Source organism: Saccopteryx bilineata, chromosome 2 (genome assembly GCF_036850765.1).
Source record: "Saccopteryx bilineata isolate mSacBil1 chromosome 2, mSacBil1_pri_phased_curated, whole genome shotgun sequence".
Classification (NCBI taxonomy): domain Eukaryota; kingdom Metazoa; phylum Chordata; class Mammalia; order Chiroptera; family Emballonuridae; genus Saccopteryx; species Saccopteryx bilineata.
In genome coordinates, this window is record NC_089491.1 from 222,385,711 (window position 1) to 222,400,807 (window position 15,097).

Below are 15,097 nucleotides of genomic sequence, written 5' to 3' on the forward strand. Positions count from 1 at the left end.
CAGCCCCGTCTTTCCCCTTCATTCTTTCTGTGGTCACTGAGAGCTGTGTCTGCCAGAGGGTCCCGGGTACGGGCATAGTCGGGGATCCGGGCGCCAGCACTGTGGGAGGTGCAGGTCAGGGGCGCGGCACTGGCACAGGGGGGCGTGGCAGGCGCCCACCTGCTCCTGTCCGGCAGGCATGAAGACCAAGCATGCGCTGCGCCACCACATGAAGTTGCACAAGGGCATCAAGGAGTACGAGTGCAAGGAGTGCCACCGCAAGTTCGCGCAGAAGGTCAACATGCTCAAGCACTACAAGCGGCACACTGGTGAGTTGGCTGGAGCGCTAGCATGTGGTAACCGCCGGGCCATGTGGTGAAACGGCACCGAAAAGAGTGCCTCCTGGTTTCTCACTGTATTTGGCTCCCAATAAGCCCGAGTCTGAGCGAGCTCCGAGAGCTCCAAATTCCGGGAGCTGCGGATAAGCAGCCTTCCTGCAGGCGCCCAGTAACTCGCGTCACTGCGCATGCGCACAGGAACCAGTCGCTGCCGGGCTCGCCAGCGGGAATTGGGTGACACCTGCCAGTTCAGCCCGGTCCTTACCCCGCGTAGCCATTGGTCTGCGAGAATGTGTGCCCCGGGAGTGATCAGATAGGGGCCCAGAAATGTGTACAAGCTGATCTGGACATCTTAAGTGTCCATTAGTAGGGCAAAGGCTAAATTGTGCATCCACAAAAGAGAAGAATGCATCCATTAAAAGTGATGTGATACGTGTTACTGTGCATAGGGTTATTGACACAATGAGAGGAAAAACAGCCTCTGCAACATCAAATATGAGCCATTGTTTATACAATCTTTATATACAGGTAAATGTGTGTGTAAGAGGGAATTAAGATAGACATGAAAACAGAAGGAAGTTAATCTCAATGGTGGAATTTGAGTATCTGAGTATGACATTTCTAGTGAGAACCTCTCCACCTTGTCTGTGTCCTCCCTGAAATGGCCTTGCGTCCTGCCACCGCCTGGCCCGTCTGCCTGTACACCCACCTCCCTCCTCGCCCCAGCTCCCCAGACTGCCACGCAGGTGTGCCAGGCTCCCCATGTCACTGGGGTTGTATGGACATGTGCTGTCCTTTTCTTCCTGGGGAAGCTCACCCATCACCTGTTTTGCTTTCTCTGGGAAGCTTTTTCATTCCCCCAGGACTGGGCCATGACCCACTTCTAGGTTCTGCAATCCTCCACACTCCGCCTGCTTCAGCACCCACTGCTAGGGGATGTTGTTGACTTCTATTCCTGTCTGCCCCTTCTCCAGCCACAGTGAGCCCAGAGCCCTGCGCCTACTGGGGCTCCATACATAGTCACAGGACCAAGTTGGCTGGACCCTTAAACTCACTTGTCTTGTTATATTTTGGGGGAAACTTCATTTAAGAGACTTTTTCAGGGTCCACATTTTTGTCAGTTTGGGGAGTAAATGGGACTGATGCCCCAATGCTTGCTCACAAGGTTGCAGGCAAGCAGCAAGATTGCCCCAGACCAAGTGACCAACCAGTGGGAGCATTGGGATCTAGGATGAACTGATGGAACCCCTAACAGTAACCACCCAAGTTTCATAAATGCGGTATCTGCCTCCCCTTGTCATGAACTAATGCAGTATAAAACTCAGTGAATCAGATTCTGCTCATTCAGAATGTCTGGCAGCCCTGTGGGCCCCAGGCTGAAACTGACCTGCCCCCCTTTCTGAAGCAAGTCCTTGCTAAGTCACCTACAGAGGGAAAATTCTCCAAGCCCAGTCTTCTGCTGATTGGAAGTGTGCTTACTTTGTCTGCAGGCAATCTTCCTTCCCCCACAGCCTCTCCAAACACCAAAGTGTGTCAGGGACAAGACACCTGCTGTGTGTAAAGCACTATGAAACATCTGAAATTAAATGTGCTTTTTTTCTGCAGGGATTAAAGACTTCATGTGCGAATTGTGTGGAAAGACTTTCAGTGAGAGAAACACGATGGAGACCCACAAGCTCATCCACACAGGTAAGCAGGGTGCAGCCTGAAGGAATGTGCTGGCCACGTGCTGCAGTCCTAGTGTTGGGTGGGAGCAGCTGTGTGACCCTATAATGTAGACTGCTTTAGAATGTTTGGTGCCATCCTACCTTAGTGGTAGTCCACTGCCCCCATTAAGCCCAATACAACTTTCAAATATCTATTCTTGAATTTTCAAATATTGGAGCAAATACGTGGCTCCACACTCAGGGAGGGAGGAGGCCACTGTCATACTCATCTCAGGCTGTGCTTGTTCCCATGGACTGACATAGGGGACCATCCCAGCAGCATGTGGAAAGGGGTAAGCACCCTCCCCACCTTTCTTGCGTTCTGTGGGACAAACTCGCTCATGACCTGTGCTTGTCTTTTCTTCCTCATGTGTGTGTCTGTATGTGTGTGCCTGTGTGAAGTGGGCAAGCAGTGGACGTGCTCCGTGTGTGACAAGAAATATGTCACTGAGTACATGCTGCAGAAGCACGTGCAGCTTACCCACGACAAGGTTGAGGCACAGAGCTGCCAGCTGTGTGGGACCAAGGTGTCCACCAGGGCCTCCATGAGCAGACACATGCGACGCAAGCACCCAGAGGTGAGGGTCCTTCTCCCTGCCCACAGCCCACACCGACCTGGTCCCTCTGCCCTCTGCCTAGTGCGTGCGCCACTGCCCTCAGACCCCACCACCCTGACTTACTAATCTGTCTCCCTTTGCAGACCCAGAATTCCTCGAGGCAGGGCTTGGGTCTTACATTCCCTCTGAATTGCAATGACTGCACGTAGGAGGGAGGCACTGAATGAATGAACAGAATAGAAGAGCCTCACCTATTATTTGCTAAGATTATAAATTAATTCTCACTGGAATTACAGCAAGATGGAATTACAGCCCTGCTCCCTCGCCCCATTCTTTCCTTTGGAGTGGCTAATAAAATGTGCAGAATGGGGAGTGTCCAGGTGGTGTTGGGGGGCCGATCACAGGGTGGCATTGAGGACCCAGAAAGAGCAATTGTAGGGGCAAGAAGACCCCGGCTTGCCTGGGAATTTGTTCTAAAGGAAGATTCAGAGCATTAAATAATTCATTGTGTTTTAAAAAGAAACAGACTGAGAAGCAAAACTAGAAGGAAATGCAGGTAAATAGCTCTCAGAGCACTGAAAGGGAGAGACTCTAAGCACAAAAGCAACAAATAATGTCACTAACAACATCAACAGATTTGACTATATAAGCAGCATAACACTTAGAACTGATGTAGTTAAAAGACTAGGCAAAGGCCAGCTGTGTGTGTAAGATATTACTGTCACTCACAGATGGTGACTACTATTAGAGATGAGGAGCATTCAATGAGAAGAACATGGGGTTCACAGTGTGTTCACTACAGGCAGTTCATGAACGGAAGTGCACGTGATTGGAGAACAGGAAAAGGCCCTCACTGAATCCTGGAAACACCCTCTCTCCACTGGATGAGCAGGAGGTTTTTAGAGTCAGAGGGACCATGCTGGCTGGCATGAGGTGGACACTGCCGCAGGTGTCCTCTGGAAGGCAGCATGGCAGTGTTCCCCGTGTTTTAGGAGTGATCCTTTGAATACCTCAATGTCAAGCAAGAAGAATGGGTTAAATTAGTGATGGCTTAGCATTGTGCTTGATTCTATAAACAGAATTCTTTTTTTTTTTTAATTCCTTTCAGAGAGGTGCAGGTGGCAGGGTGGGGGGGAGAGAAGGGCAGGGGGAGGAGCAGGAATCACAACTTCCATATGTGCCTTTGACCAGGCGAGCCTGGGGTTTCGAACCAGCGACCTCAATGTTCCACGTTAACACTTTATCCACTGCACCACCACAGGTCAGGCTAACCAGAGAATTCTAAATAAAATTGCGACTTGCTCATTGTAAAAACCCAGGATGCTCTGTGTGGGTATATATAGTCATACATGTTGTGTGTGTTGTACGTGTGTACAACACTCACCTTTATAATGTAAGAGAGACAGGTGAGCAAAGGAAGAAAACAACAGTACACAGTGACTTTCTCTCAGTGGTGAAGCTATGGGTCATTTCTTCCTATTTTCTCCATTTTTAATAATTTCATTTAATGTGCAGGAATTACCTTCGCCGTCATGAAAGCACAGTTGGCCTCACTGTGAGAAGTGTACCTTTCCCCTCTGGATCCATGCTGTGCCCTCCCGGGCAGCCTATTCCAGCGGTTCAGGGAGCACCAGCTCCTCCAGGCCGATGGGCCCAGGCCATGCACACGTACATGGAGCAGGACTCTTCCCAATCCGCCCCCAGCCAGTGTTTTTTCACCCAGAAAAACAAAGTCTTGCACAGGACCCTGAAGTGTCAGCAAACATGGCATCTCAGGTCTGAGAGGGCTCAAGCAGGCACTGCAGACTCACCATTGGCACTGAGGAGTCTGAAGTTTGAGCCCTTCTGCTCCTTTGTGGGTCTTCGGAATAAACAGAGTGTGCAAGTTCATGTTTACTGACTGGGTGTGCATTACAGGGTGGAGAGAGAGGACAGGCCAATGCAGAGCTCTGTGCTCAATAGATGTTATTGTCTACCGAGTTCTTTTCCTGGGCTGATGATCACTTCCTCATGGATCACCCTTTGTACCTGCTTTTCAAACTGCGGCAGTGTGTTCCCCATCATCCACTCCTCCAGCATGCCGACCCCAGGCAGATCTGGTTACTGGAAGGGGTCGACTGGCAGATGAAGAGTAGAGAAGCTGCCACAGTGGCGCTTCTAGCCTCAAGCCTTTAGCCTGTTCTCTCTGGGCCATCCCTTTGGATCATGTCGCTGTCATTCCATTCTATATATTGGTCCAAACAAATGCATTGTAAGCATCTGCTAGTGATGAACCCTGTGGAGTTGGCCAGCTAGGTGCCCCACCCAGGATGGGAGACAGAACGAGGAAGGAGACAAGCGGTTAAGTAATTACAGGGAAGAACCGATGATGTGGAGGAGGTGCATCAGAGAACATGGCAGAGGGAAGGGTGGGCAGGGACTCGGGTGGGCTCTGCTATGGTGTGAGGCCTGGCTAGGTGAAAGTGAGTGTCACTGAGCCTCACAGCATGTCCTGCAAATAAGCGCAGGCTCTGGGGCCGGGATCACCGGAGGCAAACTAAGACGTTTAGATGCCGGGCATTAACTATTTTCACACCTTCGGAATCTTTCAAATTGATAGTCTGTGAGGGCTTCAAGGGATGGTCTTTCTCTCTACTTTGAATGAATTTGCATTTTAAAAATTAAAACACACAAGAAATTCTTATGAATGCTGTGTACCAACTTCTGGATTGTGTTTCTTGGACACTGATAGCATGTCACTGTTGATGGTGGTGGTGGAAGTGTTGATGGTAAAAGTCATGGTGGTGATGGTGATCATGGTGACAGTGATTATGGTGACAGGGATGGAAAACACTTCAGTGTCTTTTGGCTGCTTTTACTGAGTTTTGCAGTATCGCAGTTGCACTTGGGTCTTCAGTGCCACAATCAGCATTTATGTCAACCTGAAACATACATGCCACTTTGTTTGCCATCCTGTCAGAGACAGGCCCAGCCCATCCATCCAAAGCTGCTTCTATTATCTTTCTTAAATAAGCCACACCCAGACTCTACAGTACATAGTCTCCCATTTCTGTTTTCCTTATTTGAGCAGAAATGTAGATACTTGCAAAGCTGTTTGGATGAAGAACACTTGCAGACTTTTACAGTTTTCCCTAATCTTATATAGTTTTTCCACAACTACTTGCCATTTTTTAGTAACTTGCTGTCATTGCATCTTTTTGGAATGTTCGTGCTCTCTCTGCACGTGTGTTCCGTTGTCTCATGACTTGATTCACTTAAGTAATCACAGTCACAGGGACTTCTGGCATAGGCAGGTTCATGTACGGGATTAGGTGTCGGCCACTGGGACTGGTGGGAGGGATAGATGTGTGGGCCACGGGAGGCAGTGAGCACAGCGTGGGCCCACACACTCAGGGCTGGGCAGTGTGCCTCTCAGAGGGAAGGTGGGGGCAAAAGTACTTGCATATGGGGCAAGGAAAAAAGCAAAGAGTTTAAGGTATGTCTTAGTTTTGGTGATTCTTTGCCCAACACTGGTTTGAAATAGCAAGATTCACTGAAATTTCACTTACTGAAAGCACATTAGCAGGCAAAAAGGGGAGGAAATACAGTGTTCCCTCTTGGGCATGGGTGGGTGGGCATGAATCGATGCCTAGACAGGTTCAAGGGCATTCTCCACTTTGCAAGAGCATTGAAGACACTTGAGATGAGGACACGTGGTGTGAGGGAAAGACAGGTGTGCATGAGATTCTGGAAGCAAGGTTTCAAGGTCAGCCCTGAGTGGAGCCAAAGTGGAAACATGGGGATGCCCATGAGGGAGTAAAGAGAGTCATCCCTGGCTCACTGCCCCATGCTCTCCCATAGGTTTTGGCCGTGAGGATTGATGACCTGGACCACCTCCCAGAGACCACCACCATTGATGCCTCCTCCATCGGCATTGTGCAGGTGAGCACAGAGCAGCCCTGCAGGCGGGTGTTTCATGGGACTTCTAGATACACACATCCCATGGGCGGGGCCTCCAGGGCTCAGGCAGGTGTCAGGAGCACTTTGGGAAGCCCCGTAGCCCTTGCCTCTTGTCTCACTTTTTGTTTCACACTCTGTCTTTTTGGTCAGTCTTCTCCCTAAGAGCCTTTTAGTTTATGTAAGTTTCTAGAACTTTAAAGAATCAGCTCATGTGTTGTGAAAGGCTGGTAAGTTTAAAATCTGCAGGACAGAGGGCAGACTGGAGACCCGGAGAAGACTTGATGTTACAACTCAAGCCTCAAAGGCCAGTGGAGGCAGGATTCCCTTCTCCTCCAGAGACCTCAGTCTTTTCTCTTAAGGCCTTCACCTAATTGGAGGAGGCTCACCCACAATGTAGAGGGCAATCGGCTTTACTCAGCACCACTGATTTTGATGTTAATCTTGTCTAGAAAATACCTTCACAGCAACATCTAGACTGGTGTTTGACGAGACAAGTGGTACCCTAGCACAGCCAAGTGAACACTTAAAATGAACCATGGCAGGTAGTTTCCAGAAAACCTTAGCGAATTATATCATTATAAGATAATTCACTTTAGCCCTGGCTAGATAGCTTGATTGGTTAAGCACTGTTCTGAAGTGCAGAAGTTGCTGGTTTGGTTCCCGGTCAGGGCACATACAGGAACAGAATAATGTTCCTGTCTCTCTCTTCTCTCCTTTCCTCTCTCACTAAATTTTTTTTTAATTAGAAATTAAAAAATATTCATTTTAAATGTATTAGATGAGCTTAACTTTTTTAAAGTATCTCTATCACTATCTTTATAAAAATTTCCTTTTATTATAAAAAGAACATGTCATACTCTGAGCTACTTTATTTTTTTATTTTTATAAAATTTAATTTCAAAGTGAAGATTGTTTAATCATTTTAGAGCAGTCAAAATACAACATAAGACTGGTGTCTGAAAGCAATCACTTTACCATATGCATTTTATTTTTTATATTTTTTATTTTTTTACACTGAGCTACTTTAAACTCACATTTATACCTCTTTCTTTGGAAATGGTGTTTTGAGCACAGCGGTCCATTGCCAGATGCACTGAGTGAGAGTGAGGATGCCTGGGATGCCCCAGAGGCCCACACCACCCCCGGCGAGGGCAGTCCCACGATGACCATGCCCTGGCAGGCTTCCTGTGGGTCTGCCATTGTTCGAACCAAGTCTCCTGGGGTGGCACCAGAGGTCCAGGAGGGGTAGAGGATGACCAGAGTGAAGACCCTCAGTAGCCACCAGTGGCCTCTGTGATTCTACATGAGCCCAGTGTGGGTCAGAAGAATGGCCATGGTGTACCAGTTCCCAGAGAAGTGTGTGTGTACTATCTGGGGTTGCGTAATGGCCATACCCTATGTGCCTAGCAATCAGCTAGAAAGAGATGCCCATCTAGTTCTTATGCTTAAACCCGTTATGACCCAGGGTTGATTCTGGGGATGAGAGCCCAACGTGGAAACATTCTCAGCCTTGGGCTGAGCTCACTAGGGCTGAGATGGTAGCTTAAAACTTTGTGGGGGTTTTTTTTGTTTGTTTATATTTTAGCACAAAATATTACTTTTAAAAATATAACTTGTATTTAATTTCCTCCACTTAAAAAAATACTCTGAAACATGCCTCAATCTTTAGAAATTCAAATGAGCAGATAAGCTGTCATCACTGTTTCCTGTGGCAATTTGGTGGCCTGAGAGCCTCACTACTGATCCTGGAGTGTGTCCGGGGACTGTGCTGGGACCACGCTGACTACCATGGGCTCCCAACCCATTGACTCACATGTTGTTTGCTTGTGTGCTTATTTATTTATTTTTTAGATTTTATTTATTCATTTTAGAGGTGGGGGGAGGAACAGGAAGCATCAACTCCTGTATGTGCCTTGATTGGGCAAGCCCAGGGTTTTGAACCGGCTACCTCAGCATTCCAGGTTGATGCTTTATCCACTGCGCCACCACAGGTCAGGCTATTTATTGATTTATTGATTTAGTGAGAGGCAGAGAGGAGGAAAGACAGACTTATACATGTACCCCAACCGAGATCCACCCGGCAAGCCCCCTACAGAGCAATGCTCTGCCCATCTGGGGCCATTGCTTCATTGCTCTGGCAACTGAGCTATTTTAGTGCCTGAGGCAAGGCCAAGGAGCCATCCTCAGTGCCCAGGTGCCAACTTGCTCAAACCATTCAAGATTTTGCTGCATGAGGAGAAGAGGGGGGGAGGGGAGGGGTATAGAAGCAGATGGGTGCTTCTCCTGTGTGCCCTGATCAGGACTCAAACTGGGACTTCCACATGCCAGGCCAACACTCTACCATTGAGCCAACCGGCCAGAGTGACCCACGTGTTGTTGAAACTTCTCTTTCTGCAGCCTGAACTGGGCCTGGAGCAGGAGGATTTGGCAGAAGGGAAGCCCATGAAAGCCAGCAAGAGGAGTCACAAGAGGAAGCAGAAGCCAGAGGAGGAGGCGGGGGCGCACGTGCCAGAGGACGCGACCTTCAGCGAGTACTCGGAGAAGGAGCCCGTGTTCACAGGCAGCGTGGGCGATGAGACTGACTCTGCGGTACAGAGCATCCAGCAGGTCGTTGCTCCTGTGCTGGGGCCCCGTCGCCGTTGCCGTGGGGGGGGGGAAGCTGCCCCGGGCACAGGGCGTGGGGGGTCGTCTACCTGCACCCTCCCCTGTCTCCTGAGCCTGTGGGTGCCTTCAGCACATGCCCGTTTTTCACCTCAGCACTCTCCCACCTGAGTGGTTCCTGGTGTCGCCCAAGCCACACTTGGCTTTGTGAGCAGTGGCACAACATTCTGAATGTTAAGGAGAGCCAGCTTTGGGGTTGGGAATGGGGAGATTGTAAATGGCCTATGTGCATCCCTTCATTGCAGAAGTGGGGCCAGTGCACCTGCCCACCAGTCAGGGAGAGCGGGCCCTGCAGACCGCGGGAGCCGTCCAGAGAGGGCAGAGGAAGGTCAGGCCATGCGAGGTCAGCCAGTCTGCGATCTTCAGTGAGATCTTCTGATCTGCTCCTCCTCCATCCCTCCGGTTTGGGGCCCCCTTCCTACAGCGTGTCCGAACCACACAGACATCCTACACTTACTTAGCCTTTCTTTCATCTGTGTGCACGAGGAAGAAAGCTGCTTTGTTACTTATTAGCTGTCACTACTGCAGACTTGTTCATGGCCCTTTTAGCTTTCTAGCTGAGCTTTTCATTGACCAACAGCAAGGCGCTCCAGTGGAGTGAACATACCATGAAGAGTATACACTCTGTCTTTCTTGTTTTAACTTTTCTCTGTTTTTTTCCAGCCAGTGAAATCATTTGTTTCTCAGTTCTACCTATTGACCTCTAAGATCATGTCTGTGACTTCTCTTTTTCACTAGAGTTATTGTTTGAGGACAAAAGTAATCTGATTTAGTCTTTTACCCAAAGATACCTTGCCCGTCTCCTTTGGGCATATGATTATTCAGCATGATAACATTGCCTACGTCACACATGGGGCAAGGGAAGCTCTTGTCGTCCCCCATTTTACAGAAACTGTTTAACTTACATTGTCTATGTCTCTTCCAGGTGGTGGTGACTCTGGGTGACCCAAATGTGACCACTCCATCAAGCTCAGTTGGCTTGACCAACATCACCGTGACGCCCATCACTACTGCTGCCGGGACTCAGTTTACCAACCTCCAGCCAGTAGCCGTTGGACACCTCACCACCCCAGAACGTCAACTGCAGCTGGACAACTCGATCCTGACCGTGACCTTTGACACTGTCAGTGGCTCGGCCATGCTGCACAACCGCCAGAACGACATCCAGATGCACCCCCAGCCGGAAACCTCGAACCCGCAGTCAGTGGCGCACTTCATCAATCTGACCACACTAGTGAACTCCATCACACCCCTGGGCAACCAGCTCAGTGAGCAGCACCCGCTTACCTGGCGGGCAGTGCCCCAGACTGACGTGCTGCCGGCGCCGCAGCCACAGGCGCCCCCACCACAGGCGGCGCAGCCCCAGGTGCAGGCTGAGCAGCAGCAGCAGATGTATAGCTACTAAGGCTCCCGGCGGCAGACTTTTCAGAGGGAACCTCAGACAGGGTTCTCTGTTTATTGTTGAGATTGGTTTGCTGGATACCAAACGAAGGAAGAAAAAGAATCATACATTGCGATATAAGTAAGGTTGACTTAGCTTTTGCAGAACTATCTCCAAATCCCCCAGCAGCCGTTCCGGCCGCCAGCTTGATTCAGGACGTAGCCCTGGCGGGTTGGTGGTGGATGTGAGCAGGCTGCCGGCACTGCCTCCGCCAGGCAGCTAGTCGGGCTGTGCACACACGCCAGGCAAAGTGGGACTTAAATAGAAGTGGGATCCTAAGAGGCGAGTGCTATGTTATTGGGAGCATAAGCAGTTCGTTTTGTTTTTCCTTGAGAATTCAGTTACTATATCAAAACATAATCTTCACGTGTGGCAACAAGCTGCAGTGACAGGCAGCTTTCTCCTTGTTTCTGGATATCTTTTACAAGTGAGCAAGTAGAAGTTAAAATAACAGTGAATCTCTTTTTTGAAATCTGAATTGAGTTGAATTTGTTTCACAACTTTGGGCTAAAATCACGTGTGAGAAGATGGTTGTAAGAGCCCACTGCCCTCCTCTGGCCTTCAAGGTCATCACGGGCAAGGGGTCATGTGAGGTTGCTGACTCAGGCATAAAGGTCTCTTATTAATTTTATATGTGAATTGATTTTCAGGTTCATTTAAAAAATTTTTTTAACTTTATTTCAAGCATATATTATGTTTTCAAGACTCTGTTTGCGTCTATATTGGGTAGTTTTTTTGTTTGCTTTTTTAACATGCTGAAGTCGTTTGCACTGTAGGACTAACAGTCCATGTCCAGTTCTTAACAATTGCCCCAATGCAAAGGGATACACAGTTGTGTGCAACAAGGAAGTCTGGTGCCCTCCCTGCTGGTGCCACCTTCAGCTGTGGAGTCCCTGCCATCAGATACATTTATCATGTCTGAGGCTAGGCCAAAATTCCCTGAACTGAAGAACAGGGAAGAAATTCATGCTCCTTTCTGTTTAAACTTTAATTCCAAAGGTTGATGTGGTTCAAGACCAGGTTTCTGTAAAAACGCTAAGTACATTTGGAAAGCATAGGTTTCTGTGAAGTACCATGGCACTGCTGTTTCCTGCCAGGCACTCCTGAAAGCAGAGGTGAGCCCACTCGTAGAAGCATCACTGCCCCTAATATACGGGCTGAGGACCAACCAGCTCTGCTTCCTGGGGACACGCCTTTCACACGTGTACCCACTTCAGAGACAGTGGGCGAGGCCGAAACACGCCCACAGCCAGCCTCCTGCTGCTCAGCCAGGGAAAAAGAAAGAACTCTGACTTTTACTTTCCTCATATTTTTTTTTAACGCTGTGCAGAATGAAATGATGAATTTGCCTTATTTTTGTCCTTGATCCTATATGATGCAGGAGACCCTCTTGAAGAAATACTGAATGTGAGTAAGTCGTGTGGAGATGAGGCCAGAGTTACCGTGTGTTGCCAGAGAGGTTAAGAACGATTTATTATTCAAAATGAATTTTCTCAGCACTTCACTGTGTTCCAAATAGCAAGATTTTGAAGATGGGGCTAGAATCTGTTTTGTGCAATACCTGCTTTCATGAACTAAGGAGATCCATCAGCCAGGAAGCAGGTGGCAGGGGCCTTCAGAGTCCCCATTACTCACATGGCTCAGTCATACACTCCCCAGGTTCTCCCCTCATTTGAACAAAGTGTGGGAGATTGACTTTTTAATTTATGATAATTATTTTTATGTTATTTATGTATATAATTAACTGCTTTTTACATAATAGTTTCATCAAAGTAACTTGGGTGAGGGGTGATAGATTTTCTAAAAATAGTGTCTCCATTCTCTAAATATAAGGGGTCTAGATATTCACAGAATCATCCAGAATGCCAGGGTTCCTAAGATACTTTTTTATAAATCACTGACAATTTCTTCTTGCATTTGTGGAATATAAAGGGCGAATGACCAAGGAAAATAATCCAAACATGATTGAACATACATTAGCATTTATCTTTTATTCTTCTTCCCTATGAAACAAAGGCCTTTTAAATCACAGTTTTATTTTTTTAAAGAAGTTGTTTTTGTGCCTAGAGTAAGAATGCATCAAATGTTTTTAAAGAGCCTAATTTAGGTTGTGTGGCCTGGTGTACTATCACTGTTTATTTAAAGAACAGATGCATAATAATACTTCTTGTTATAATAATCAAGAACTCCAAATAAAAAATGCAGTTTACTTCTGAGTGTTCTGTAAATGGGTTGAGTCTTACTCTCTGAGGCAGAATGAGTTCTGGTTGTGTTAAGACAGTTGCTCTGAATGTGCATGTAAGAAACTGGGGGACCAGAGCACCATGTTCTCCTCAGTGGAGAGTCAGTGCCTGTAGATTGTTCTGCGCCTTTATCACTTTACTGATGGAAATGTTTTATTTTTTAACTGATCCCAGGTGCACAGCTGTAATCCTAAGAGGAAGTTAGATCAAGCCTTTGTGGCCACCAGGCTCTGTGAATCAATCATGGTTATAAATCATGAGAATTCATTTTGTTGTGTAGTTCTGGGCCACGAGACGATGGGAACCCTGCAGAGCTGGACCAGTTCAGAGGCTTGAATTCCAAGCTCCGTGGGCAGAAAGGGACTGGGCTTCTGACTCCGCTGTCCCATGGGGTGTGTTCTCTGTGCCAGGTGCCACCTCACTGTGTCCCACAGGAAACTGCTTTGGAGACTCCAGGTGTGGGAGGCTGATTCACGGACTTCACATGGTTTTTGTCCAGCTGCAGTATCCTAAGGCAGGAAACTCATGGGTTCCCTACTCGAAGTGGCATCAGTGACTTTGCCATTGGAATTTGGAAGGAATTAAGACTGTTTGGAGAAGATGAGTATATTTCGTGTCCCATCAGTTTGTTTAACAACAAATAAAAGGTGCTGTGACCTGTGTTTTCCAATCATTGGCTCTTTCTCAAACTGCCCGTTCTCAAACTGATGTGTTAGAGATATTTTGAGAGCAGTTATATTTCCTGTTGCCAATGACATTTTGATTTCTCTACAGTCTGGAGCCTGTAAAACGTTTGGATTACTTGAAATGTCCTGTGAGGTCTCAGAAACTTTAAAAAAAGGCAGCAAAAAAGGTACATCTAGGATTTTTTTGCAAAACTAAGATGAAGAGAACAGACACGAAACAAGATGAGTGGCCAGAGAAGGGAAAGTAGCCAGACATTTCTTTGGGCCAGTGATCAACTATTAAATTAGATATTCTGATGTATGTATATTAGGGTTGGTCATTTTAAAGTTGTGCAACAAGTAAAATGTTATCTAATCTTCTAAGGATCTGAACTCTGAGAATGTCTTAGCCACGTGAGTCATATTTTTAGTAGCATTGGGTAGCAGTTAAGATGGCCAGTAAAAGGCTCATTCATTTCACATTCAACAACGGCTGAGTACCTTCTTGGGTGCACCAGACCTGCCTGGTTCCTGCACATGGTCAGCCTTCCAGTATACTCCACAGGAAGTAGGGGTGGTGAGTGTCTCATCCACTCACATCATAAACACCCTGTGCTTCTTTTTTTTTTTTTTTTTTTTTTTTTTTGCATTTTTCTGAAGCTGAAAACAGGGAGAGACAGTCAGACAGACTCCCGCATGCGCCTGACTGGGATCCCCCGGCACGCCCACCATGGGGCGACGCTCTGCCCACCAGGGGGCGATGTTCTGCCCATCCTGGGGGTCGCCATGTTGCAACCAGAGCCACTCTAGCGCCTGAGGCAGAGGCCACAGAGCCATCCCCAGCGCCCGGGCCATCTTTGCTCCAATGGAGCTTTGGCTGCGGGAGGGGAAGAAAGAGACAGAGAGGAAGGTGCGGTGGAGGGGTGGAGAAGCAAATGGCGCTTCTCCTGTGTGCCCTGGCCGGGAATCGAACCCAGGTCCTCCGCACGCTAGGCCGACGCTCTACCGCTGAGCCAACACCCTGTGCTTCTTGGTGAAGTCAGATGACCACATAGCAATCACTAACAACCACATGAAGCATCCATCTGAACAGTCCTTTCACACACATTAAAAACAATTCTGACAGAGGGGGAGATGGCTGCTTCATCTCATCAGCTTTTATGTCTGGCTTGAGTGTATCAACATCAAAGGGATCCTTCTTTTGCAATGACAGGGGCACATGATTGTACTTGTGTGTGGGGATGCAGTCAACACAGTTATTCAGAAGATGCCCTGCATTGCCCAGACAGAGCTGACGGAAACCATCCCTCCCACCCAAGCCTTGCTCCCTGTGGAGTGGAGGCCTTCCCGCCCTATGCCTCACAGTCCCAAGTACAGGCAGCTGACACTCCTGGATAACACATGAGGCTCAGCACCCTGCATCCACACTGCCTTGGAGCCACGCAGCCTGCTCCTTCCCAGTTGGCAGGTCTGCTTCCCATAGTTGTTTCAGAAAGAGGGAGACCCACAGGGGAAGGTGTCCCTTCATTGGGACATAGTCCTACCGTGTGTCTTCACTGAGAGCCTGG

General features: G+C 48.1%; 1 protein-coding gene across 3 annotated transcripts in view; it reads left to right on the forward strand.

Annotated features, from left to right (window-relative positions):
- Positions 1-13,471, forward strand: part of PRDM15 (PR/SET domain 15) — a 73,864-nt gene extending 60,393 nt beyond the window's left edge. For all 3 annotated transcript variants that reach the window (XM_066259327.1, XM_066259329.1, XM_066259328.1), the window contains 6 exons: positions 177-308; positions 1,923-2,006; positions 2,426-2,601; positions 6,421-6,501; positions 8,917-9,126; positions 10,106-13,471. In XM_066259327.1, the coding sequence (XP_066115424.1) occupies positions 177-308; positions 1,923-2,006; positions 2,426-2,601; positions 6,421-6,501; positions 8,917-9,126; positions 10,106-10,585 (1,163 nt within the window). In that variant the 3' untranslated portion in view covers positions 10,586-13,471. The remainder of the gene's footprint in view (positions 1-176; positions 309-1,922; positions 2,007-2,425; positions 2,602-6,420; positions 6,502-8,916; positions 9,127-10,105) is intronic.
- Positions 13,472-15,097: the final 1,626 nt, after the last annotated feature.